At 46.3% G+C, this 27088-nt stretch overlaps 1 protein-coding gene across 1 annotated transcript; it reads left to right on the top strand.

Annotated features, from left to right (window-relative positions):
- Nucleotides 1-11412: 11412 nt before the first annotated feature.
- Nucleotides 11413-13852, top strand: LOC131592108 (endogenous retrovirus group K member 113 Gag polyprotein-like). Its single transcript, XM_058863383.1, has 2 exons — nt 11413-13198; nt 13698-13852. The coding sequence occupies exons 1-2, from the start codon at nt 11413-11415 to the stop codon at nt 13850-13852; spliced, it is 1941 nt and encodes a 646-aa protein (XP_058719366.1).
- The last annotated feature ends 13236 nt before the right edge of the window (nt 13853-27088 follow it).

The following is a 27088-nucleotide window of genomic DNA, read 5'->3' as shown; positions in this document are numbered from 1 at the left end:
TCACTGGCCCTTGTTCTCCTGGGGGGCTTCAACTTAACAGGTGACTGCTGGAAATACAATACAGGAGAAAGAAAATGGCCTAGGAGATTCCTGACACCTCTAGGGAGCGAGCCAGCTAGGGAAGGTGCCTCCCTGGACCTGCTGTTTGTGAACAGAGAAGGACTTGTGAGTGATATGGTTGTCAGAGGCTGTCTTGGACACAGCAATCATGAAATCATAAGAGTTTTCAGTTCTCAAAAAATTAAAGGATGGTTAGTAGAACTGCTACTTTGGACTTCCAAAGGGCAGACTTTGTCTTGTTTAGGGGCCTGGTTGACAGAGTCCCTTGGGAGGCTGTCCTGAAGGGCAAAGAAGTCCAGGGAGGCTGGACAGTCCTCAAGAAGGAAATCTTAAAAGTACAGGAGTTCCCAAGTGCTGAAATACGAGCTGATGGTGAAGAAGACTGACATGGCTGAACAGAGAGCTTTGGTTGGAATTCAAGAAAAAGAGAGATTATGATCTTTGGAAGAAGGGGAAGGCAACTAAGGAGGACTTACAAGGATGTTGTGAGGTTATGCAAGGAAAAAATTAGAAAGGTCAAAGCCTAGCTGGAACTTAATTATCAACTGCTGTAAAAGACAATAAAAAAAGTTTTATAAATGCATTCACAACAAGCCAAGGGCTAAGGGGAATCTCCATGATTTATCGTATGCTTGAGGAAACAGTGACAAAGGATGAATGTTGAGAGATACTAGTTGTTTGGCTTAATAGGTAAATTTTAAATAAGTCACATTAAGTTATAATACTGTGTGATTTAGTATGCTGTTTGCTTAGCTTCACTTGCTTGACATGAGTAGCTGGATTTGCTGAAGGCTTGGGCCCCAAGCTGTGAACTTTCACCTAGATAGGCTTTCAGCTGGAATAATTTTCTAAGAAATTTTGCTAGTAGCTGTACAATGCTGTGATTTGGATTTAGTATGTGTAAGAGACAGTCCAAAGTTTCCCTCACTTGCCTCATGACCATCGCAAGAACAGAGACTAAGACCCTGAAGACCCCAAGGGACTTTGTACAGGGGTTCTGGCCTGGTTGAGGTGGATGCTTGCCAAGTGATTGTTTGCAGGTGTGCTTGCTGTGCTGCCACAGTACACTGCCTTCGTTCCTGCTGGTGAGCAGGGACTTGTAAGGAGTGGCCTGTTCTGTCCCTTACACCTGCTTCCCAAAGCAATGGGTCTCATCACAATAGCCTATGAATTTCCCCACCTCTTGGCCAACTGCCCCTCGCTTTGAAACAGACTATAAAAGTGACTTTTCTAAGTTACTTTCTTGGAGAGATCTCCCCACGGAAGAAGACACCAGTGACCCCATCTTGTCCGTTGGTAGCTGTGATCCCCCTCTTCTCTCTCTCTCTATCGCATAACCCATGTTGTTGGCACTAAAATAAAGGTGCACTGTTGTTGTGATTTAAACTGAAATCCCTTTGTGTTCTTTTTGTATTTTGAGATCAAACAAACCTCTCATGACTCCCACTTGTGTTAGTGGATCGTGACAGTATGTGAATAATATTGATAACACACTGGTGTTTTAATTGTTTCTAAATAGTGCTTACTCAAAATCAAAGACTTTTTAGTTTCCCGTGCTCTGCCAACTGAGCTAATACACAAGAAGTACAAACCAGAAGACAGAGGCTACGGTCATCACCAGAAGCTGCAATGTGACAAGATAAGAACTGTTAATGGCCTGCTTGCATGGACACAGAGGAAACAGAAAGAATTCAATAAGGTGTTAGAAGACCCCAGACCAAAAATCACCATTGGACTAAGAGGCGTGTGCTAGGTGCATAAAGAGTGTGTAAAGAACAGGTGCATAGACTGTAAGGATATAAATGCTCAGGGGTTTCTTTGTTCTGAGTCCCTCTTTTGAGGCAACTAGCTTGAGCTACCAGATTTCAGTACTGATCTGTGCCAATAAACCTATCTAATGGAGATGAGAGCTTAGTGTCAAAAATTTCTTCAACAATGAGGAAAAGGCTGAGGTACTTAATGCGTTTGTTACCTCAATCTTTAATAGTAAGGTCAGTTGTTCTTGGGGTACCCAGCCCCCTGAGCTGGAAGACAGAGACGGAGCAGAATGAAGCCCCCATAACCCAAGGGGAAATGATAAGCAATCTGCCGCACCACTCGGATGCACACAAGTCTATGGAACCGGATGGGGTTCACTCAAGGGTACTAAAGGCACTGGCAGATGCACTCATCAAGCCACTTTCATTTATCGGCAGTCCTGGATAACCAGGGAGGTCACAGTTGACTGGAGATGAGGGAATGTGACACCCATTGTTATGTGCAGGTTGTAGGTTGGAGACAGAAACCACGACTTGAGTCCTCTTGATCATCAGACAAAACAGCCCATTTTATTGTTTGGAACTTACTTATATAGTCGGTTCAAAACTCCCAGGCTTAGATAGCTCATTGGCTGGGATCTCTCTCTGCACAGATCTCTGGCCAGTGGTGTACTTGCAACTAAGCTCAAATGGGGTTGGCTGAGGGTCCCCTGTAACTTATCTGGGGACTTGTTCTGGCATGAACTAGGCTAGCTGAATTGGATTTGTGTTATGGCCAGATTTACCTTGTCCAATATAGACCAGCTGTACTGTGACAATACTGTGACAAGCCATCTACAAGTGCCAGAAGGAAGATCCAGGGAACTACAGGCTTGTCAGGGTGACCTTGATGCCAGAGAAGGTTATGAAACAGATCATTTTGAGTGCCATCACACAGCACGTACAGGACAACCAGGGGATTAGGCCCAGTCAGTATGGGTTTAAGAAAGGCATGTTGTTTTTCCTGGAGAAAAGGAGGGTAAGGGGACACCTTCTTGCTCTTTACAACTATGGGAAAGGAGACTGTCGTGAGTTATAGGACAAGAGGAAATGGCCTCAAATTGTACCAGGGGAGGGTTAGATTGGATATTAGGAAAGGTTTCTTCACAGAGTTTTAAAACATTGGAACAAGCTTCCCAGGGAAATGGTGAAGCCACTGTCCCGGGAAATGTTAAAAAAAACATGTAGATGTGATGCTTAAAGACATGGTTTAGTGGTGGACTTGGTAGTGCTGGGTTAATGGTGGGACTTGATGATTTTATAGGTTTTTCTTTTCCAACCTTAATGATTCTATGATTCTGTGATTTGTCTTGCTGCTTCCGGAGGCCAAATGAAAGATTCTTTCTTCAACACAGCTGCTGAAGAGGGGAGATTTTATTTCCATTAGTGTTGTTAATTAATAAATTCAATTTACTTGTGTAGTATTTCAGATTGCATGGGAAAATTACCCTCTTGGGTCTATCTAAAATCAGGGATTGAATTTGTAGCATCCCACGCCTAGAGGCTGTTTAATACTGATTTCTAGTATTTTATGTTTGGGAGGAAACTGGATCTTTCTCTGGTTCCTAGGATGGGATTAAAAGAGATGTCCACAGATCTCTTGAATAATAGCCATACTGATACCTCATAGATACAGCTTGTTCATAGAGTTAGAGCTGTATTGGGTTCACATGGCAAGGTTTTCATAACAGGGAGTGATAACTTTTTCAACCTAGAAATGAAACAACACACACTTTCAAGATAATATTAGTATAGGATGTAATATAAAGGTGGATCTTGATTGGAGATTTCCAGGGGCAGTTATGGAAAAATGTCCACAAAAGTCCACCCGCACAGAGTGAGTACAGTTTTTATAAGTTTAGCAAATTAGCATACTTGACAAGAATTTCCAATTAGAAGCACAGGTGATGAGGTAATTCCCCCTTCTGGTTCAACCCTTTTCTGGAGGCCCCCCCCCCCCCCCCCCCCCCCCTTGGTACTAGCTGTACTTTGGTTATGAAAATGTGTCTCAAAAAACTGTTTTCAACCTTGGTAGCCAGTGAGAACCAAGATAGGATAGGGGCTTTGGAATATGCTTGTCCTGGTTTGGGGCAAATTTGGGAGAGAACCTTTGAATGGGTTCTCTCTATAAAGCAGATTCAAGTGACGTCTCCCCCAACTGGTTTGGGAAAAGATTTCCTTGGAGAAAAGTGGAAAAAACTGTTTATTTAACAAGCAAAGTATTCAGAAACTTAAAAAATGAGTAATATTAAACAATAAAATCTCTTGCTGTTCTGAAGAGATGGCAAATTCAGAAAGTCTTTTGTGTGGGCTATAGTTCTCTTATCAGTCTCTCCTGCACTGGAAAATGCTGTGTCCCGGGCCCCAGTGGGCCACAGGCATGAGCTCCCGGTGTTTTTCTGGGTTTCCAGTCCATAGCAGGTTTGAACAGTTGCAAGAGAAAGAAAAAACACTGTTGTAGTGCATCTAAAAATCTTGGTATCTCCCAAGGGTAAAACTCACCTCTGGTTTGTGTAATGTTAGTTCCTACCTGAAAACCTACTTTCCCTTCCCCCTTCCCATTGGTTGTGACCTCCCTGTATCCCCTAATCACCCCTGCCCCCTGGTATAAGAGATAAGACCCAGTGCATTTCGGTCTCTCTCTTGCCCCGGATGGATGACAGACAATAAACCCAGGATTATTCCAGCAAGTTTGAGCCTCCTGTGTCTAGATACTTTGAGTCCGTGTTGTATCCACTCCAGGACCCCCTCCGCCGCCTGTGCCCTGAGACGAGCGGGGCACTCACCACGGGGGGTGGGACAGAGGGGACCCACTGGGAGGAAGATTGCAACAAAACACAGTCCAGGGAACTTCTCTGCCGCAGTTAGTTAAAAATTATTTAAAAAGCAAAGGAGAGCTCTCTCCCACCTGTCCGTGCTGCAGACAGCACAGTCCGGGAGAAGGAATGCAGAGGAGTAAGTACAGTTTCTGAAAACAAACTGTGCGCTTCTTTTTCCCCCCCTTCACTCTCGCAACCAGTCTTAAAGGTGCAGATCTTAATATTCAGCATAAACAGAACAGACGATTGAGGATACAAGCATCATAAAATCACCCTAGTGAAGCAGTAAAATTATGGACAAAGGACTCTAACTAGTTAAATTTAGGGAGGATATGCTTTATTACGGCAGGGCGGCACACAGAGTCATCTCTCAAAGACGTGCACACCCTACCACTGCCCCTCATTCTTAATTTATTCCCTAAATTATTACATATGCATAGGATTACACAATGTGCCTAATGCATATTCATTTCCTGACTGCCCACTCTCACCTCATATGGCAATGAGCTCCATGCCCCTTTGGGCATGCTAAGTTCTTCTTTTGAAATGGGTCTGGGGTCCTTTTTAATGAAATCTTCCTCTTCTTCAGGCTTGAACTTTTCAACTGTGTCCTGCTGGCAGCTCTCCTGGTCCTCTTGGACATAGTTCAGATTCCTTGCTTGCAGGTGCAGACACAGTTCTTTCCTTTCCGCAATAGTCTATCCTTCTTGTCTCCTTCTACAAACACTACTTAAGACAAGTAAATGATATATGGTCTTATTCTAAATAAGCATTAAGACAAGCAGAATGATATATATATCCATGGGCTATTCATTTCATCTTGGCAATCGTTGACTACAAGCAGGATGTGTATAGACTTGCTTCTAACCATACCTAGTAATCATTAATCACCTGCAATGCTTCTGAAATTCTTTATATTTCATTTACCTTAAATTTTCTCATAAGCCGATCCTATTCTAGTCAAAATTTTAATTTCCTAATTTTCTTAACTCATTCCCCCCCTTTCTCTAGAGGGTTAGTAAATTCTTTCACTAATACACAGATTCCTCTTCATCCACCCAATTTGTACGGTAAGTATCTCTTAAAACTGTGCCATATGTTCTTGACAATGAAGTCAAGGCTGTCACTCATCGTAACATCCTCTAATTCCAGACGCGTGTTGCAACATACAAAATTAGACTTATGCCAACTAAAATGAGCAAAATCATAATCAGGTGAATTAGGGCATTAAGTATGCCTGTTGCTTTTGGTGACCATCCAAAAAGTATATCCCACTAACGGTGAGATGTGTCTTCTTCTATCCTTTTAAAGACTGTCATTATGGTCTCTGTGTCATGGTGTATTGTAATCAAGGTTCTTTTTCCTGCACTCCTAATTTCCTCAAGAATTTTCTTTAAATCCTCATGTTTCAATAACTGTTTGACTAAAGTCAAATTCATTCCTATAGGCACAGTCAATATTTCCAGGACAGTGGTCAGATTTGCCTTTATATACTGATGTGATACGACAGGTGCCTGGTAGGAGAAGTCATATCCTTCAATTTTGACAAAGTTACAAATGCACAAATTAGAATGTGTTTTGCTTATGGCGAGCTTGTCTACGACTATACTGGAGCATGCTGTTCTAAGGCATATACAACCTTGACTGATATACACAAGCAGAGTTGTCTGGATTTGGTTAACTGAATGGATTTCAAAGTGACAAATGCTCTGTTCTGTACAGTTGGTTAAGCATTTGTCACAACATTCAGGACCAATTCGGATGAGTTTCATAGGTTCATGGTGGAATTCATGGAACCCATCTTGAACAAAAAAATATTCGCATCCCTAGGCATTTCTTCCTTCCCAAAAACAGTTGCATTTGTCACTTTCATCATCATCAACAGAGACCTACCAGGAGTCAAAGTCATAAGCTTTTCCTTGACAAAAATATATGCCAGTCTCATTATATGTGTGCAGTATTGCCTTAACCCTACTTGTAGCTATGGCTGTAATAAATACAAGCCAGGCTAACATTTCTTCCCACAGTCTATTAATTTTGCCCAAATAAGCTTTAACTTCAGTTCATTGTCACCTGTTGTTGCTTTCCAGGGTTCTTCTGGAGCCTTCTTTACTTGTGCATGGTGAATCCAGGTGCTTCGCTCTTTAATCTTGATTGCAGTGAAGGTACTGAAGAGCACTTGTAATGGTCCTTCCCATTGGGGCTTCAGGGCCCTTTTTGCAAGAGACTTAACATATACATAATCTCTAGGTTGTATGTTATGTACTGGTCCATCTAATTCTCTGCTCTGAGTTCCAGCCACATACTTTTCAATTTCCCTTAGTTGTTTGCTCAGGGCCACCATATATCTGTTTAGGGTTTCATCTCCTACTTCTTTTACTTGGGCTGGAGTGTCTTCCAACACCCCATATGGTTTCCCATAAAGCATCTCAAAATGACTTAGCTTTTGTTAGCGCTTTAGTCCAAATCCATAACAACGCTAATGGGAGGAATTTGGGCCAGGTTAAATCCACTTTTTGCCCTGGTCTCACTGAAGCATAAACTCTGAAGAATTTAAGATACTAGAAAAGCTAAAGCCTTAATTAAAATTAAATTTTGTTAAATCTAATAAAAAACTAATCCTTCTTAAATTTACTTATAAGAGAGAGGCACGACTAGAATTAGGAGCTAATCATTAGCCAATACCTAATTGTCTGTTAACCTTATATTTGTTCAGCTGGGCTTGTAATGAGAAACGAAGAATCTTGTAAGGAACTTCAAGAACATAAGACAATTGCAAACCAGAAACCAATTGGAAACATGAAAATAAGAGCATGGCCAAGTGTTCATTTGTCACTTTGTATTGAAAAGATAGAAAGGTCAGAATGAGGAAGAGATATATTCCTTACTCCCTTTTGTGACCACTCCCCATAACGAGACCACCGACTCATTTTAAAGAACAAACTGCGCACGTGTCGTTCTAATTGGGAACGGCAGGAAGAACGACACAGACTCTCAAAGGAGTCAGAACAGGAGAGAATCTCTAGTTTATTGCTTCAGTCATGTTATATAGACTAGTTCGTGAAGAGTACAGAAAGGAAACTCTTATTGGTTAGTAAAGTACTACATTACCATCATTGGTCAGTGGGGTTTACCACCCCCTGACTTTCTCCTGCAAGGAAAACACGGGACCAGACAAACAGCACCTGCAGGCTGTTTTGTGTCTTTGAGGATTGTTTTGAATCCTCCCATGAAATTCCCAGGCTAGCTTCCCAGGCAGGGCTGACAGGCCATGGGGCCTGCAGCTTGCTCTAAAGCTAGCCTCCATACGCACGCTTAATTGTTTTTTCTTAATTGGCATAGCAAGCGGGGAGTGGGTGGTAACTGAATTATTGTCCTAGTTTAGGGCAAATTTGGGAGAGAACCTCCAAATGGGGTTCCCCAAGGGAAGCAAAATTCAAATGACCCCTCCCCCCAACTGGTTCGGGGAAAAAAGATTTCCTTGGAGAGAAGTGGAAAAAACTGTTTGTTTAACAGAAATTGAATAATATTAAACAATAAAACCTCTCACTGTTCGATGGGATGGCAAATCCAGGAAGAAAAGTCCTTTTCATGTGATGTAGCTTGGCCCGCTCAGGTTCTTATCAGTCCCTCCAGCGCCGGAAAGTGCCGAGGCCCAGGGCCCAGTGGGCCACAGGCATGAGCTCCCGGGGTTTGTCTGGGTGTTTTTCAGTCCAAAGTAGGTTTGAACAGATCCAAGAAAAAAGGAAAAAAGTCCAGGGAACTCCTCTGCCTCAGCTAGCTAAAACTAAAAGCCAAAGAGAAGCTCTGTCCCACTGTCTGTTCGTGCTGCAGACACCACAGTCCAGGAGCAGGATGCGGGGGAGTGATGTTTTCCTTCAACACAAACTGTGCACTTCTTCTTCCCCCCTTCGCTCTCAGAGCCAGTCTTAAAGGTGCAGAACTTAATATATAACATAAACCAGGCGATTGGGGATACCAGTATCATAAAGTCACCCCTGGACAGTTATGAATATGCATTTGTATTCAATATCTCAGTAAATAAAAAGTTTGTAATCGCCTGTATTTGGGGCCATGTGAATTAAGGGGTGACCCTGCACATCGACCCAGCGCTGCCAATAAACATACACTTTTTAACCTTAATCGGTTAAAGAGTCTTTGTCCGTTATAGTTGGATGCTGATACTAGATCATACCCATATTTTGGTAAATCATCACAATTTGTTGTTTAATTAGATGATTCATCTTTTCTACTTGACCACTTGACTGGGGATGATACAGAGTATGGAGCTCCCAGTCTATGCCCAAGTGGCTACTAATTTGTTGCACAATTTTTGAGATAAAGTGTGGTCCCTTATCTGAGGATATTATGGCTGGAACTCCAAAGCGTAGTATTATTTCCCATAACAGAACTTTTGTTACTTCTCGCACTTTATTAGTCCTGGTGGGGAAAGCTTCTGTCCATCTTGAAAAGGTGCCTGTTACTACCAGCAAATATCAGTACCCCATCTTTCTTGGAAGTTCTGAGAAGTCAATTTGCCACTGTTGCCTGGGCCCATAGCCTTTTCCAATTTGCCCCAGTTTTGGTTTGGGAATATTCTTAGGATTAGTCTGGAGGCAAAGGCCACATTGTCTTGTCACCTGTGTGACTATACCCCACAAATTTCTGGCCACAATTTTCTTTTAGATAATTGTATAGAGCATCTATTTCCCAATGTGTTTATTGATGTTCCTCATTTACTACTGACCACAGCAAATTGGAGGGGACAACTAACTTTCCTTTTCCTTCGTCTGTAATAGCTCACCCGTTCTGATTATAAACTCCCTTCTGATCCTAAATTAATTTCCTATCCTTCTTATTGTATTTTGGGTTATCTTCAAGGGAAATATGTCCATCTGGAATCAAGGCTGCTTTAATAGTTACCTCGCCTTTAGCTACTTCTTTTGCCTCTCTGTCTGCCAGCTCATTTCCTTCCTCCAGTTCAGAGCTTACTTTCTGGTGTGCCTTAATATGCATAATGGCTACTTTCTCAGATAGCTGGACTGCTTCCAACAGCCTTATTATTTTTTCTGTATGCTTAATGTTTTTCCTTGTGAATTTAGCAGTCCTTTCTCCTTTCAGATAGCTCTATGTGTATGCAAAACCCCAAATGCATACCTTGAATACGTGTAGATGTTGATTTCTTTTCCTTTTGTCAGTTCTAGGGCACAGGTCAGAGCAATTATCTCGGCCTTCTGTGTGGAGGTGCCTACTGGCAAGGGTCCGGACTCTATTACCTCTTTGTGGGCGGTGACTGCGTACCCAGCGTGTCATTTCCCGCTGACAACATAGCTGCTCCCATCAGTGAACCAGGTCTCGGTGTCGTCCAGAGGTGTATCTTTCAGATCAGGTTGACTGGAATACGTAGCTGTGGAGGCTAGCTTTGGAGCAGGCTGTAGGCCCATGGCCTGCCAGCCCTGCCTGAGAGCTAGCCTGGGAATTTCATGGGAGGATTCAAAACAATCCTCAAAGACAGAAAACAGCCTGCAGGTGCTGTTTGTCTGTTCCCGTGTTTTCCTTGCAGGAGAAAGTCAGGGGGTGGTGAACCCCACTGACCAATGATGGTAATGTAGCACTTTACTAACCAATAAGAGTTTCCTTTCTGTACTTTCCACGAACTAGTCTATATAACATGGCTGTAGCAATAAACTAGAGATTCTCTCCTGTTCTGACTCCTTTGAGAGTCTGTGTCATTCTTCCTGCCGTTCCCAATTAGAACGACACATAGCCTCAGTTGTTTCCAGGGAATCATGGGTCACGGGTTCTCCTGTGTTTCTGCTGAGGAAAGAAGTTGGGTTCACAAGATTAGTGACTACGATTTCCACATCATCTTGTTCTACCATTATGTCTTGGTATCTCAGAAATCTCTGCGGGGAAAGCCAATGCCTGCCTTTTACTTCCAGCACAGCAGAAGCCAGGTGGGACACTAATACAGTCATCCTCTGTCCTAGGGTGAATTTGCATGCTTCCTGGATGTTCAGCACTATGGATGCTAAATCTGAATCAGAGTGCCTGTACAAATTACAGGCCGCATAGCTCCTCAGGCTTGCCTGAGAAAGTAGCCTGGGAAAAACATGAGAAAGAATTAAAACAATCCTCAGGGAAACAAAACAGTCTTGCAGGTGTTGTTTTGCTCTCCTTGTTTTCCTTGCAGGAGAAGGTCAGGGGGATGGTGAGCCCCACTGACCAATGATGGTGATGTAGTAGTTTACTAACCAATAAGAGTTTCCTTTCTGTACTTTCCACGTATCTGTCTATAAAACAGGCCTGGAGCAATAAACTGAGAGATTCTCTCCTGTTCTGACTCCTTTGAGAGTCCGTGTCGTTCTTTCCGCCGTTCCTAATTAGAACGACATCTGGTGACCCCGCGTGAGGATGGACCGACCCTCCGAGGTCTGGTAGCCCGACGTGAACTGTATCTACTGACCCCTGAAGTCTGAAGACAACCGACGTGACGCTGAACCCCTGAGGGTAAGCAGCGAGCGGGAAAAACACCAGCCCTTCCCCCTAGAGGGGAAAGTGGAATTCTCCCGGGCTTCCCAAGAGGAAGCTGGTTTCTAACCAACGGGATAGTGGAGCCTGCCAGAGAGCGGGCTTGGAACAGCCTATCTTGGTGAAGCAGAGCTTGAAATCCCGGGTCCAAGCCGATAGCGTTTGTGTAATTACATTCGCGGAGCCACCAAGATAAAGTTCTCATAATGGGGAACTGTAATTCAGCTGATGAACAGCTTGCCTACCTCGCTTGGCAGGATGCCCTGCCCCGTATGGGACTCTGTGTTTCTGAAGATGCCATGCGTGCCTTATTTCAGTGGATAAAAGAGCAGGGTTTTGCTGTGACTATGGATAATGCCTTTGATCTTGAGGTTTGGCTGTCGGTAGGAGACCGTCTATGGTCTGAACTGACTGATGGGGATACCAGTGTGAGCAGCCTGGCAGTCACCTGGGGGGCGCTTTTTAAGGCGCTGGAACGGAGCCAGTCTGAGGACAGTGAGGCCGGGGTGGAAGATGAGACTGTGGATGAGTGGCGTAGCGCTTCCTCGGAGCGGCCCGGGTCCCCGGAAGATTTGGGCCGCGGGCGGAGGCGGGCTGCGCGCCAGAAACCCCCCCCCCCAGGACCGCCGCTGCGGGCTCTGCCGCCAGCGGCGGCGGGTGCTTCTCCCGCCCCCCCACTGCCTTCGGCGGGGCCTGTGCCGGGGCTGGCGCCGCCCCTTCCCCGAGCCCGGTGCGGCTGTTCTGCTGTTGTACCTGCTTTGGCCTCCGAGCGAAGATCTGCACCGCCTGACGTGGCCGGCCCGTCCACCTCTTCTGGTGCCCGCAACGACCCGGCAGCGAGCCCGCCCTGGGGCCATGTCGGCCCATCCCCACCCTGTCCGGTGACCGCGTCTCCGATGCATCGGGGGCATTTTTGGGACGTGGTGAAACAGCAAGCTTTGGAAGTGGGGGATTGGGAGTTGCTCGAGAGGCTGGGGACACCCGGGACCGGGATTTTTAACACCGTAGGGGCTGGAGCGGGGGAGACGGCGGGAGGACTGGAAACCGCTTCGGCTCCTGATGACTGGGTCCGGCTGGGATGGGACGTCCAAGGGGCGCCTCAAGGGGCAGCCCAAGCCTTCCCTGTGTTTAAGGCCACCCCGAATACGGGACAGGCCGACAAGCATAATGTGATAGCATGGAGAGTGGTGCAGGATATACAGAGTAAGGTGGCACAATACGGGCTCGGATCTCCCGAGGTTATGCAGATTATTAGGGTGTTAGACACTGATGTGCTTGCTCCGTTTGATATTAGGCACCTGGCCCAAGTCTTGTTCCAGCCTGTGCAGTTTAAAGTTTTTGAAGACAATTGGAGGCAGATGGCTCAAAGGGCTGCAGACGGGAATGCGCGTCTGCCTGCACACGATCCCAGACAGGGGGTCAGAGTAGAGGCCCTTATGGGTATTGGTGACTTTTCCAATCCTGACCTCCAGGCCCGTTGGGACATCAGAGTCCTTGAGCAAGGGCAGAAGATTGGTATGGGAGCATTGCTAAAAACTATAGAAGCGGCTGCTCCCAGGGCACGATATGTAACGATTACTCAGGGTCTAAAGGAACCTTTCTTACCCTTTGTTGAAAAAATTGCTGCAGCCTTGGAGAAGCAGGTTGAAGATGATAACCTGAGACAGCTCTTGTGTAAACAGCTGGCAAGGGATAATGCTAATGAAGACTGTAGGAAGATCATAGAAGCTCTTCCAGGGGACCCCTCAATACCAGAAATGGTCCGAGCCTGTGCCAAGGTGGGCTCTGTGGGGCACAAAATGTCTGCTCTGGCAGCAGCTCTAGCATCAAAACAACCAGGCTGCCAGGGTGGTTCCAGGAAGCAAAAGAATGCTCAGGGCAAGGCTCGGCAGGTGCAGCAGAATAACAAAGGGAAAGGGAAGTTCTTGTGTGCTAGATGTCACAAGCCAGGTCATTTTGCTGATCAATGTAGATCTAGGTATCATGCCAATGGTCAGCCTTTGGGGGATTCGGGAAACGTGTACAGGAGCGCACAGGGAACCTGCGCTCTGACACAAGTGAGTTCCCAGGGCACAGCCCCCCCCCAGGCCTACTCAGCCAGCTTAGAGGCAGCACCCAGGGGGCGGCAGGAGTGGATGTATACACCGCAACAACAGTTACATTAGATTCTAGTCATGTGTATAAGGTTCCCCGGGATGCTTTTGGTCCTCTGGGTCACGGTTTGAGTGCACTGCTTGTGGGAAGATCTAGTGCGACCCTACAAGGAATTTTTGTACACCCGGGAGTCATTGATGCTGACTTTATGGGACAGATTTGTGCCCTGGTTTCTACTCCTTCCCCCCCTGTTACCATCCCTGAGAAGACTCGCATTGCTCAACTTGTGCCTTTTAAGTCCTGTGTTCCTAGGACTGCTGATCGGACCCGTGGGGATGGTGGCTTTGGATCTACCGGATTGCCCCAAGTCCTTTGGTCTGCCTGTATCTCTACTCAGCGTCCTCAAATGACGTGCACCCTGAGTCTGCCGACTGCCAGCCCACCACAAATTCAGCTTCGAGGTCTCATCGACACCGGGGCAGATGTGACGATCGTCTCCTTCTCTGCGTGGCCTCCGTCCTGGCCCTTGACTCCTATGGGTTCGGCCATTGAGGGACTGGGAGGTACCACGCAGACATTTGTGAGCCAGCGGCCCGTGCTGATCAAAAACCCAGAAGGGCAAACAGCTACGGTCCGGCCTTATGTCACTGCAGCTCCACTTAACCTCTGGGGGCGGGATGTCTTGGCAGCATGGGGAGTGCGGATTGGGACACATTTTTGATAGGGGCCACTGTGACGAAGGGCACACAGTTTTCCACGCTGCCTTTGCGGTGGCTGGTGACCAAACCCATCTGGGAAAACCAGTGGCCCCTGGCTAAAGAGAAATTGGTTGCCCTTCGTGAATTAGTCCAAGCACAGTTACAGCAGGGACACATTGAGCCTTCCACTAGTCCCTGGAACAGTCCCGTTTTTGTGATCAGGAAAAAGTCTGGGAAATGGAGATTATTGCAGGATCTCCGCAAGATCAATGCAGTCATGGAAAGCATGGGGGCACTGCAGCCTGGCATGCCGTCACCTACCATGCTTCCCACGGGGTGGAAAATCCTGATCCTTGATCTAAAGGATTGTTTTTTTACTATTTCGTTGCATGCTGAGGACAAATGCAAGTTTGCTTTCACAGGGCCTGCGATCAACAACGCTGAACCCGTGCAGAGGTATCAATGGAAGGTTTTGCCACAGGGCTGCAAGAACAGCCCGACTATTTGTCAGTGGTATGTGGCTCAGGCCTTATCAGGAGTCCGTGAGCAGTTTCCTGAAGCTTATTGTTATCATTACATGGATGACATCCTGGTGGCAGCATCCACCCAGGATGAACTGCTGAGGATACAGCCCCAGCTGTTCGGGGCTCTGCGTTCTCATGGCCTGCAGGTAGCTCCGGAAAAGGTTCAGCAGCATCCTCCTTGGAAATATCTAGGGGTCAAAATCTTAGATCGAACCATTTGCCATCAAGAGGTGCAATTTGTGGATTCTATCAAAACTCTGAATGATGCCCAAAAATTGATGGGTATCATCACGTGGTTGCGTCCTTACTTAGGGCTGACCACGGCACAGTTGTCCCCATTGTTCAATCTTTTGAAGGGGGACCCTGATCTGAACTCCCCTCGGGAGCTGACTCCTGAAGCGCGGCGAGCGCTGGAGGATGTTCAACAGGCTGTTTCTGCTCGGCAGGTTTACCGGGTGGATCCATCCATTGATATCACTGTTTTTATTACTTGTCCAGAGTCTCATCCTACAGGTATCATTGGCCAATGGAGTGAACAATGGTCTGATCCTTTGCACATTTTGGAATGGATTTTTCTGCCCCATCAACCGAAAAAGACGGCGCCCACGGTATTTGAATTGGTTGCTCAATTGATAATTAAATGCCGTCAACGGTGTTTGCAGCTGATGGCAGCCGACCCTGGGAAAATTATCCTCCCAATACGGCAGGAGGAATTTGAATGGAGTCTGACTAACAGTGCCTCCTTACAGAGTGCGCTGCAAAACTTTTCAGGGCAGGTTGCTTATCATCTGCCCAGCCACAAACTGTTGCAATTAGCAGGGTCAGCTGAATTGTCCTTTCGACAAAAGAGTAGTCGGGTGCCGGTGCAGGGACCCACCGTCTTCACTGACGGTTCAGGAAGGACGGGAAAAGCCATTGTTACATGGAAGGATGAGTCTGAGTGGCAAGTGCTGGAAGGCCATGAGTCAGGCTCAGCCCAGTTAGTCGAACTAAGGGCTGCAACCATGGCATTCCAGCGGTTTTCTCAGGTACCATTGAATCTAGTTACTGATTCTGCTTATGTAGCAGATCTTGCTAAGCGTTTAGATTGTGTGCTCCTGAAAGAAGTTGATAATGAGCATCTATTTCAGCTGCTGAAGTCTTTGTGGTGTGTAATCCAAGCTCGAGTTCACCCATATTATATCCTGCATATTCGGAGTCATACCAATCTACCAGGTTTCATAGCAGAAGGTAATGCCAGGGCTGATAGGTTAGCTAACCCTGCATGGGTAGCACCTCAGCCTGACAAAATTGCACAAGCCAAGGCATCGCATGATTTTTTCCACCAAAGTGCACATACTTTGCAAAAACAGTTTCACCTGACACCGACCGAAGCTCGTGACATTGTCAGTTCTTGTGCTGACTGTCATGGACTTGCAGCACCTCTGCCAGCGGGGGTGAACCCCAGAGGGTTGAAAGCCCTACAGCTTTGGCAGACAGATGTTACTCACATTGCGGAATTTGGCAGACTTAAGTATGTGCATGTGTCTGTTGACACCTTTTCATCTGCTATGTGGGCATCTGCTCACACCGGGGAAAAAGGTCGTGATGTTATTGCCCATTGGAAAATTGCATTTGCAGTCTTGGGCATACCTTCTTCTGTGAAAACTGACAATGGCCCTGCCTACACCTCACAGAAGACACGACGATTTTTACAGTTATGGGGAGTTTCACACACATTCGGTATTCCACATTCTCCCACTGGGCAGGCTATTGTCGAACGCGCTCATGGTACCCTAAAACGTGTTCTAGAAAAACAAAAAACGGGGATGGTTGGAGAAACTCCACACAGCCGGCTGGAGAAAGCCTTGTATACAATCAATCACCTCACAGTGCAAAAAAATTCTGATAACCCTGTCATTTTGAATCATTTTCTTTCATTGCAGTCCTCAGGCGAGGTGCACCTGCCCCGAGCGAAAGTCTGGGTGAAAGACCTAACCACCAACAAGTGGCAAGGCCCGTGTGAACTCATCGCTTGGGGTCGCGGGTATGCATGCGTTTCCACAGACACTGGGGTACGGTGGGTACCCGCAAGGTGCGTCCGCCCTGATCTGCGACACCAAAGGCAGAAAGCAATCAACAGGCGACACTCAGATGATGACCAAGATACCGATCATCACTCAGATGGTCTTTCTACAAGCAGAGACTGAACATTCTTACTTGTCGACAAGTCAGACCGTCAGTTGGAACAGACTAACAATGGTTTTTGTTGTGTGTGCGTGTGTGTTAGTTCACTGAACCGGTTCTGTTAGAGTCAGCCATCAGATCCTTGCAAGGAGAACAATCCTTAAACATCAAAACATAAGTCAAGATTCTAAATCAGCATCCATTCCAAGTTCTGTTAAAATAAACCTCTTGTGCTGTGTTTGTTCTCTCTCCTGCAAGGGCCCAGCAGGACGTGACAAACACTGCCCTTTTATTTTATTTTTTTTTAACAAAAGGGGTGAATTATGGATGCTAAATCTGAATCAGAGTGCCTGTACAAATTACAGGCCGCATAGCTCCTCAGGCTTGCCTGAGAAAGTAGCCTGGGAAAAACATGAGAAAGAATTAAAACAATCCTCAGGGAAACAAAACAGTCTTGCAGGTGTTGTTTTGCTCTCCTTGTTTTCCTTGCAGGAGAAGGTCAGGGGGATGGTGAGCCCCACTGACCAATGATGGTGATGTAGTAGTTTACTAACCAATAAGAGTTTCCCTTCTGTACTTTCCACGTATCTGTCTATAAAACAGGCCTGGAGCAATAAACTGAGAGATTCTCTCCTGTTCTGACTCCTTTGAGAGTCCGTGTCGTTCTTTCCGCCGTTCCTAATTAGAACGACACAGCACTACAGCAGAAATTGCTTGGAGGCATCCAGGCCACCCTTTGGCTGCCACATCTAGCTGCTTGGTGAAATAGGCAATGGCTCTTCAATAAGGATTTGTCCTGGGTTGATTATGATGTTAAATTGTATCCCCATTCGTCCACCTAACCCAGAGACAGGTTTTATATTCTTAAAATTCCATCTGAGACTAAAAGTGAGTGGAAAAGAAGCACCTAGTCTGTTATCAGAGACTGTACTTGCTCCCCCCGCATCGGGAGTTTTGACTACAGCACAGACAGACAACAAGACACAGATCGCCTTGGCTTTCCAACTAGCCGGAGCAGAGAGGTCTTCCTGGACTGTTTTCTTTCCCTTTTTCTGAAACAAATTGAACCTGCTTTGGACTGAAGACTCGGGGGAGCACCGGGAGCTTGCACCCGTGGACTACCGGGAGCCCAGCCTGGGCAGCGGCATTTTCCAGCGACGAAAGGACTGATAACAGAGCGAACACCCACAGGAAAGAGACCCTCTGAAGTTTGTCATCTCTTCTGAAGGGCGAGAGGTTTTGTAACTTGATATCATTCATTCTTGTGCTGGGTAGTGCTGTGCCTGTGAAATAAACAGGTTTTTTCCACTTCTCTCAGAGAAATCTCTTCCCGAACCGGTTGGGGGGGGGGGAAAAGGGCCACGTGGGTTTGCATCCCGGGGGGGGAGCCCCACTGGAGGTTTTCTCCTAAATTTGCCCTAAACCAGGACAAATACATTCATTGGCGCCCTGCGCGTGGCACGAGAGAGTGGAAAAACCCTGTACTGATTGTATTGAAGTGGCAATTACTTTGTATTGGGATAAGATAAAGCAGTCCCTAGCCATCCAGCCATGCTGCTTGAATTAATAATGTCTTTTGGGGTGCAGGCCTTCATGTGTTTCTGGTCGCTAGGCTTTTTTGAGGTTTTAATACCTTTATGGTCACTTGGTTTATTTTCTTATCCACAACTAGCCCCGGTGTTGTCCCTAACACATAGCTTTTACAGTAGAGGGGCACAGATTAGAATAGCTATTGGGCTGGGCCTAGTGATTATGATTTCTAAGAAGTTTATTCAGGTGCTGGAGTCTGTTCCAAATATAAAGGATTCATGGGTATGGTTATGCACCCAGTTTGTTAGAGGAGGAGCAGGGAACGAGGCTTTTCAACCTTTCCTTTCCTTCTTCTCCTCTGAATCGGTTACATCACTATTGGCAAGTGTTCAGTTTCCCCTGAATGTTAAAGAGACCATCTTCCTGGCATTTAATCTGGTAAGTTTCCTCTATACAGTCTTCAGCCTCTCTAGAATGAGGGCTGAGATTTCTAGAGGGACTGATGAGACCCCTGAACCGAGCATGGAAAATCCTGAGTGGGGTGGAGAATGGGAGGATATGGGCCAAATCCTGAAGGAATTCTCTGACCCTGTAGTTTGGGACTTCCCACATGAACAAATTCTGAATCCAGCTGAGATGGGAAAATACCTGAAAGAGAAGTGTCAGGTTAATTCCAAAGAAAAAAAGATCATTGCAGTAAGCTGGGCCCTGGCATATGCGTACCGTGCATTGCTGGATACTGTAGGGCAGCAAACAGGAGGAAGGGGACAGGGAGATAAATCAACAGCTACCCCAATTACTCAGGCTGCAGCCAACCTCCCAGTTACAAAGCTGGTAGCTAAACCAGACAGCAAGCCTCAACCAATGGCTGTTGCTACTAGCACAAGAAGTGGAAAGTGCACAAACAAAACCGATCGACCAGTGGATGATGATGATGAGGATGCAGGAGAAGGACCCTCAACGCCTCCTGACACAAAACCAAGAGTCAAAGCAACTGGAACAAGATCAGAGGCTAATATTGAGTCCTTTTCCTTGAAAGATCTGCGTGGCCTGAGGAAGGACTACACTCGACGACCAGATGAATCTATAATTAGTTGGTTAGTCCGTCTGTGGGACGCCGCAGGTGAGGCTACAGTTCTGGATGGCACTGAAGCGAGGCATCTGGGATCCCTGTCACATGATCTGGTTATCGACCAGGGGTTGATGAGGGGGGCTGACCCTCGCAGTCTCTGGGCACGGGTCCTTGAAAGTGTAGCCCAAAGATATATCTGTGTAGATGACCTCTACATGCAACAAACACAGTGGAAAACCATCGAACAAGGGATCCAACGCCTGAGAGAAATGGCAGTGGCAGAGATAGTTTTTTCAGATGACATACCAACTAAGAATCCTGACTTGGTGCCATGTACATCCGTGATGTGGCGAAAATTGGTACGACTTGGGCCGCAAGAATATGCATCTGCTTTAGCAATGATGAAACGGGATGAAAGGGAGGAGACCGTGCTGGATATGGCGAAGAAGCTTCGAGCATACGCAGGTGCCGTGCATGGGCCCACCCATGCAAGAATCGCAGCTGTGGAAACACGTCTGCTGAAATTAGAAGATAAGATAGAGGAGAATCACAAAAAACTTAGAGATGAGATTAAAGAGGACCTTCTCCAAATCTCAGCAGTACAGATCAGAGGTTCCGGCACTCAACGCAGGCGTTCCCCAGATTGAGAGAGAAGGTATACCCCACGAGCTGAGCTGTGGTTCTACCTGAGTGATTGCGGAGAAAACATGAGGAGATGGGATGGGAAATCTACTGCAGCTCTGGCACAACGGGTGCGTGAATTGAAGGAAGAGAAGAGTCACAAAGGAAGTTCCACCAAAAGAGAAGCAGCTCCAGTTGCCCGTAGCCAAACTGCCAAGTATGATGATGATGACATGTCCGATCCCCTTGAAGGAACATCCAAGACATATACCAAAGGAAAGAAGGATAACCAGGCTTAGAGGGGCCCTGCCTCCAGCCAGGTAGAGGCTAGGGAAAATCGTGTTTTTTGGACTGTGTGGATTCGTTGGCCTGGCACATCAGAACCACAACGATATGAGGCCTTGGTTGACACTGGTGCACAGTGCACACTAATCCCATCAAGACATGTAGGGGCAGAATCTGTTTCTATTGCTGGCGTGACAGGGGGATCACAGGATTTTACCTTGGTGGAAGCAGATGTGAGCCTGACTGGAAAGGAATGGAAGAAACACCCTATTGTGACAGGCCCAGAGGCCCCATGCATTTTGGGCATAGACTACCTCCGAAGTGGGTATATCAAAGACCCAAAAGGATTCAAGGGGGCATTTGGAATAGCAGCTGTGGAGACAGAGGGTGTCCAGCAACTGAACACCTTGCCTGGACTGTCCGAGAAGCCATCTACAGTAGGACTTCTGAAGGTGAAAGAACAGCAAGTACCAATTGCCACCTCGACAGTGCACCGCTGACAATATAGAACAACTCGAGATGCTGTGATCCCCATCCACAAGATGATCAGAGAGCTGGAGAGCCAAGGGGTGGTCAGCAAAACCCACTCACCCTTCAACAGCCCTATCTGGCCTGTGCGTAAATCTGAAGGAGAATGGAGATTGACTGTGGACTATCGTGCATTGAATGAAGTGACTCCACCGCTGAGCGCTGCCGTGCCAGACATGCTAGAGCTCCAGTACGAGCTGGAGTCCAAAGCAGCGAAGTGGTATGCCACTATCAACATTGCCAATGCATTTTTCTCCATTCCCCTGGCAGCAGAATGCAGGCCTCAGTTTGCTTTCACATGGAGGGGAGTGCAGTACACCTGGAACCGACTGCCCCAGGGGTGGAAGCACAGCCCCACCATCTGCCATGGACTGATCCAGGCTGTCCTGGAAAAGGGTGGAGCTCCAGAACATCTACAGTACATAGATGACATCATTGTCTAAGAAAACACAGCAGCAGAAGTGTTTGAGAAAGGAGAGAAAATCATCCAGGTTCTCCTGAAAGCCGGTTTTGCCATCAAGAAGAGCAAAGTTAAGGGACCAGCTCGTGAGATTCAGTTCCTGGGAGTAAAGTGGCAAGATGGACGGCGTCAGATTCCTACTGATGTCATCAGCAAAATCACAGCAATGTCTCCACCAACTAATAAGAAGGAAACACAAGCTTTCTTAGGTGCCATAGGGTTCTGGAGAATGCATATTCCTGAATACAGTCAGATTGTGAGCCCTCTTTACCTGGTCACTCGGAAGAAGAATAATTTCCATTGGGGCCCTGAGCAGCAACAAGCCTTTGCTCAGATCAAGCAGGAGATCGCCCATGCAGTAGCCCTTGGCCCAGTCAGAACAGGACCAGATGTGAAGAACATGCTCTACTCTGCAGCCGGGAGCCATGGTCTGTCCTGGAGCCTCTGGCAAAAAGTGCCTGGAGAGACTCGAGGTCGACCATTAGGATTTTGGAGTAGAAGCTATAGAGGGTCCGAAGCCCATTACACCCCAACAGAAAAAAAAATTTTGGCAGCCTATGAAGGAGTCCAAGCTGCTTCAGAAGTGATTGGCACTGAAGCACAACTCCTCCTGGCACCCCGACTACCGGTGCTAGGATGGATGTTCAAGGGAAAGGTTCCTTCCACCCATCATGCAACCAGTGCCACATGGAGCAAGTGGATTGCTCTTATCACGCAGCGCGCCCGTGTTGGTAAACTGAACCGCCCTGGGATTTTGGAAATAATTACAAACTGGCCTGAAGGTGAAAATTTTGGTCTCACAGATGAAGAACAAGAGGAAGTGACAAGGGCTGAAGAAGCTCCACCATAGAACCAGCTGCCAGCAGAAGAAACACGCTATGCTCTTTTCACTGATGGTTCCTGTCGCATTGTAGGGATGAACCGGAAGTGGAAAGCGGCTGTATGGAGCCCTACACGACAGGTCGCAGAGGCCACTGAAGGAGAAGGTGAATCAAGTCAACTTGCTGAACTCAAAGCTGTCCAACTGGCCCTGGACATTGCTGAAAGAGAGAGGTGGCCAAAGCTCTACCTCTACACTGATTCATGGATGGTGGCCAATGCTCTGTGGGGATGGCTGGAGAGGTGGAAAGAGGCTAATTGGCAGCGTAGAGGAAAACTAATTTGGGCTGCTAAAGAGTGGAAAGATATTGCTACCAGGGTAGGGAGACTACCAGTGAAAGTCTGCCACGTAGATGCCCATGTCCCCAAGAGTAGAGCTAATGAGGAACACCAAAATAATAAGCAGGTAGATCAGGCTGCAAAAATACAAGTGTCAAAAATAGATTTGGATTGGGAACATAAGGGAGAGTTGTTCCTAGCCCGATGGGCTCATGATGCCTCAGGTCATCAGGGTAGAGATGCCACCTATAAGTGGGCACGAGACCGAGGGGTGGATTTAACCATGGACAGCATTTCTCAGGTTATCCATGACTGTGAGACATGTGCTGTGATCAAACAGGCCAAGCGGTTGAAGCCCCTCTGGTACGGTGGGCGGTGGTCCAGATACAAGTATGGGGAGGCCTGGCAGATTGACTACATCACACTGCCCCAAACCCTCCAAGGAAAGCACTACGTGCTCACGATGGTAGAAGCCACCACAGGATGGTTGGAAACCTACCCTGTGCCTCATGCCACTGCCCGTAACACCATCCTGGGACTTGAAAAGCAGGTCCTTTGGAGGCATGGCACCCCTGAGAGGATTGAGTCAGACAATGGGACTCATTTCAAGAACAGCCTTATAAACAGCTGGGCTAGGGAACATGGCATTGAGTGGGTGTATCATATCCCCTACCATGCACCTGCGGCTGGGAAAGTGGAGAGGTACAATGGACTATTAAAAATCACCTTAAAGGCACTGGGTGGAGGATCTTTTAAAAACTGGGAGCAACATCTAGCAAAGGCCACCTGGTTAGTCAACACCAGAGGTTCCACCAACCGAGCAGGTCCTGCCCAGTCTGAGTCTTTATATGTAGTAGACGGAGACAAAGACCCAGTGGTACATGTCAGAGGTCTCCTAGGGAAGACAGTTTGGGTGAATTCTACCTCAAGCACAGACAAACCCATTCGTGGGGTTGTCTTTGCTCAAGGACCAGGTTGTACATGGTGGATAATGCAGAGAGATGGAACATGATGTGTACCTCAGGGAGACCTGACCATTGGGTAAAAGGTTACTGCCATTGTCTGTACATTAACCCACGCAGACATGAAATAGAAGGAAGGTATGAGCAGGTGAAGATGTGTGCAGAGTTGGAATGTTAGTTTTGGCAGTAAGTTGACAATATGGGGATAAGGGGTGGAATGTCCTGGGTTGATTATGATGTTAAATTGTATCCCCATTCGTCCACCTAACCCAGAGACAGGTTTTATATTCTTAAAATTCCATCTGAGACTAAAAGTGAGTGGAAAAGAAGCACCTAGTCTGTTATCAGAGACTGTACTTGCTCCCCCCGCATCGGGAGTTTTGACTACAGCACAGACAGACAACAAGACACAGATCGCCTTGGCTTTCCAACTAGCCGGAGCAGAGAGGTCTTCCTGGACTGTTTTCTTTCCCTTTTTCTGAAACAAATCGAACCTGCTTTAGACTAGGGACTCGGGGGAGCACCGAGAGCTTGCACCCGTGGACTACCGGGAGCCCAGCCTAGGCAGCGGCATTTTCCAGCGATGAAAGGACTGATAACAGAGCGAACACCCACAGGAAAGAGACCCTCTGAAGTTTGTCATCTCTTCTGAAGGGCGAGAGGTTTTGTAACTTGATATCATTCATTCTTGTGCTGGGTAGTGCTGTGCCTGTGAAATAAACAGGTTTTTTCCACTTCTCTCAGAGAAATCTCTTCCCGAACCGGTTGGGGGGGGGGGGAAAAGGGCCACGTGGGTTTGCATCCCGGGGGGGGAGCCCCACTGGAGGTTTTCTCCTAAATTTGCCCTAAACCAGGACAGGATCCAAGTCCTTTGCCAGTATCCCCAGAGCAATCCCTTGTTTCTAATGGGAAAACAAGAAGAAAGGTTTACTCACGTCCGGAAGTCCTAAGGCTGGGGAGTGTGGACAGGATTTCTGAGCCTGAGAGAGTTTTGGCCTGTCAGGGGCTCATCTGTTCCCAGGGGAAAAGTTCTTCAGAACATTTTTCTCTCCAGGATTGTTATTGTAAATAGATAATATTTCTCAAAACAATACTGAACAGATGTTCTTGGTGTGTTTTCTCTAGTCCCACCAATGGGACCAAAGGGGGTGTTGTTCCTTCTACCAATCAGGGTAACCTGGTTGGAGAAACTTTATAAGGGTTGAGAAAACCCCGAAATAAAGGCTTTCTTTGCCTCACAAAGCAGCTGTGTGTGTCAGATTATCTGAAGATCCCTCAATACATCGTGTCCATCAGTGACACTGGGATGGACATGAGGGCCTTCTTCAGCTGGTTGACGGCTTGTGTGGCTTTGTCTGTCCATTGAAGTTCAAGACATACAGGGGTTTAACTAACAGTCCATAATTGTAAATCTACAGCCTACACCACCCTGCCATTCCTAGGAATGTCCTTAGTTCCTTTACTGTTTGGGGTCTTGGAGTGTTGGGGAAGATGAAAAAGGGAAACCTTATGAATATGATTGTTTAGCAAAAGATTCTGAAAATATGAAACCTAGAATTGAAATAGAAATGAAAACTAGCTTTGAGATATAGGATACTGAGTGTTAGTTACTATATAACCAAAGAACAATAGCCTAGCCAGCTGAAGGAGAATCCCTGTTGATTGAACAATACCCTTCTGCTGATAGAGAATCCAAAGGTCAAGCAGCAAGAGAAGAATTTGAAAAGTAGCTTTTGGAGTTTAAAATGTAACACTGTATGGTAATGTAGTAGTTCTTATAGGCTATAGGTAAATTCTATAGAATGTGTGTCACATACTGGTTGGTTACTGGGAATTAGAATATTCACTATAGAAAAGGATATAATGTATTGTAACAAGAACTTTGCTCTCTTGACTTCTCTTTACTTCTTACTCACTGTCTCTTAAGCTTTTCACCTCTTACTTACTCTCTTAAGTTTTTTACTTTTTCCTCTCTCTTAACTTCTCTTTACCTTCTTTACCTCTTAACCTCTTAGGCTCTTACCCTCTCTTACGCCCTCTTGCCCCTCTCTCTCTACCCTCTTAATTACCTTCTGCTCTCATGCTCTCAGACCCCTCTTTCCACTCTCTCTCTCCCTCTTTGAGCATGTTTACGCTGTGGCTGGCAACATAAATGGATCTCTTCCACCCTCTACCTAAATAATAAACTGCTTATCCCAAGAGCAGCCTGGCTTGGAGAAGTCTTTCACTGTGAGCCTGTTTTACTCCTACAAGTGTTGATAACAGGAATGTTTTAGCTGTTGCTGAGCAGGGCTTAGACAGAGCTAAGGCATTTTATGCTTCTTCCCCCATCCCACCAGCAAGTAGGCTGGAGGTGCGCAGTAAGTTGGGAGGGTGATATCTTCAAGCAGAATTATGTTCCTTCCTTTGATCACTGTTGCAGATGGAAGCTGATGGTATCTTACTCACCTTTAACCCTTTTTGAATGTAAATGAGTGTTATCAGGTGTGTAATGCAGGCGTTGCTTAATGCTTATGGAAAGCTTTTGTATTTTATGTCCTCTTTGTTGATTGTTTAAGATGTGCCAGAGTTGCAGATCATATCTTATTTGGTACACAATTTTGTGTTCTGAGCTGAACTTTGCTTGAAACTGAGTAGGGGGTACCTCCCCAAACAACCACCAGAGAACACCAGAAATCCCTGAAGAGGCCCAGGTAGTCACATTAACAAGTATTGCATAAGGTTGTAAGAGCTAAATGACTATGCATAAGGTAGGCTATATCTATGTATTTTAGATAGGTGTGTTTATGTAAACTTTAGTGTATAAATTATTTTGCTTTTTACTCCCTGGCGTGCTCAATTTGTGGGAAACTTTCACTTTTCACCCTGTGCATAATAAACAATGTCTCCTTCCTAAACCTCTTTGTCCATGTTTAGAGAGTTCCTAAAATTTGGCAACAAGGGGATACAGCAGGGACGTCTGACCTCAACTGACTAAAGGGATATTCCATACTATATGAATTCATGCTCAGCATATAGAGCTGGGGAAAGAAGTAAGGACAGATGTTCAGTGATGGCATTTGTCTCCCCAAGTCAGTTAGGCATGATGGAGCCTTGCTCTCTTAGAGATGGCTGAACACCTGCCCATTGATGGGAAACAGTGAATGAATTCCTTGTTTTGCTTTGCTTGTGTTTGTGGCTTTTGCCTACTTATTAAATTGTCTTTATCTCAACTGTAGTGGGTTGATGCTGGCTCAAAGCCTCTCTATCCTTCCCCTCCACAGCTGTACAGGAGAGAGAAAATTTAACAAAACATTCATGAGTTAAGAACTGGGAGAGATCACACACCAAATACTGTTGATATAAATCCATATTGTGATATTGGCTTTCGCAAGTATTAGGATGAATATTATATGTTAAATTCTTTTTGGCTATGTATGTACTTTTTCTCTTACTAGCAAGTTTTAGGCGTAGAGGAATTTCTAACTTAGAGGGATGTCTCTCTGCACAAAGCAAGAAAACCCCAGAGGGCAAAGACAGTGGGGCCCAAGCTATTATCAGTGGAAAGACAATGGAGCCCAGACTGTTATCAGCAGCAGGACATGGAGACCAGGCTGTTATCAGCAGCTGGGACCAGACCGTTGACAGCGGAAGGACATGAAGCCCAGCTGTCATCAGCGGCAGGACGAGGGGCCCAGACTGTTATCAACACTGACTGCTTGCAGAGAAAGGAAATCAATATTGAAAGACCCCCGAGCTGTTCACCAGTCTTCACAGAAGTAATTGTGAATGCCGTTTATTTCTA

The sequence above is a fragment of the Poecile atricapillus genome, chromosome W (assembly GCF_030490865.1).
Source record: "Poecile atricapillus isolate bPoeAtr1 chromosome W, bPoeAtr1.hap1, whole genome shotgun sequence".
Taxonomy (NCBI): domain Eukaryota; kingdom Metazoa; phylum Chordata; class Aves; order Passeriformes; family Paridae; genus Poecile; species Poecile atricapillus.
The sequence above is the reverse complement of the archived record's forward strand: the minus strand, read 5'-3'. Positions and strand labels throughout refer to the sequence as shown.

Excerpts from the sequence above, each read along its gene's own strand:
- LOC131592108 (XM_058863383.1), top strand. The coding sequence starts at position 11,413 with ATGGGGAACTGTAATTCAGCTGATGAACAGCTTGCCTACCTCGCTTGG. Across the intron at positions 13,199-13,697 it reads ATCTAGGTATCATGCCAATG|CGTCCTCAAATGACGTGCAC; the intron begins GTCAGCCTTTGG and ends ATCTCTACTCAG.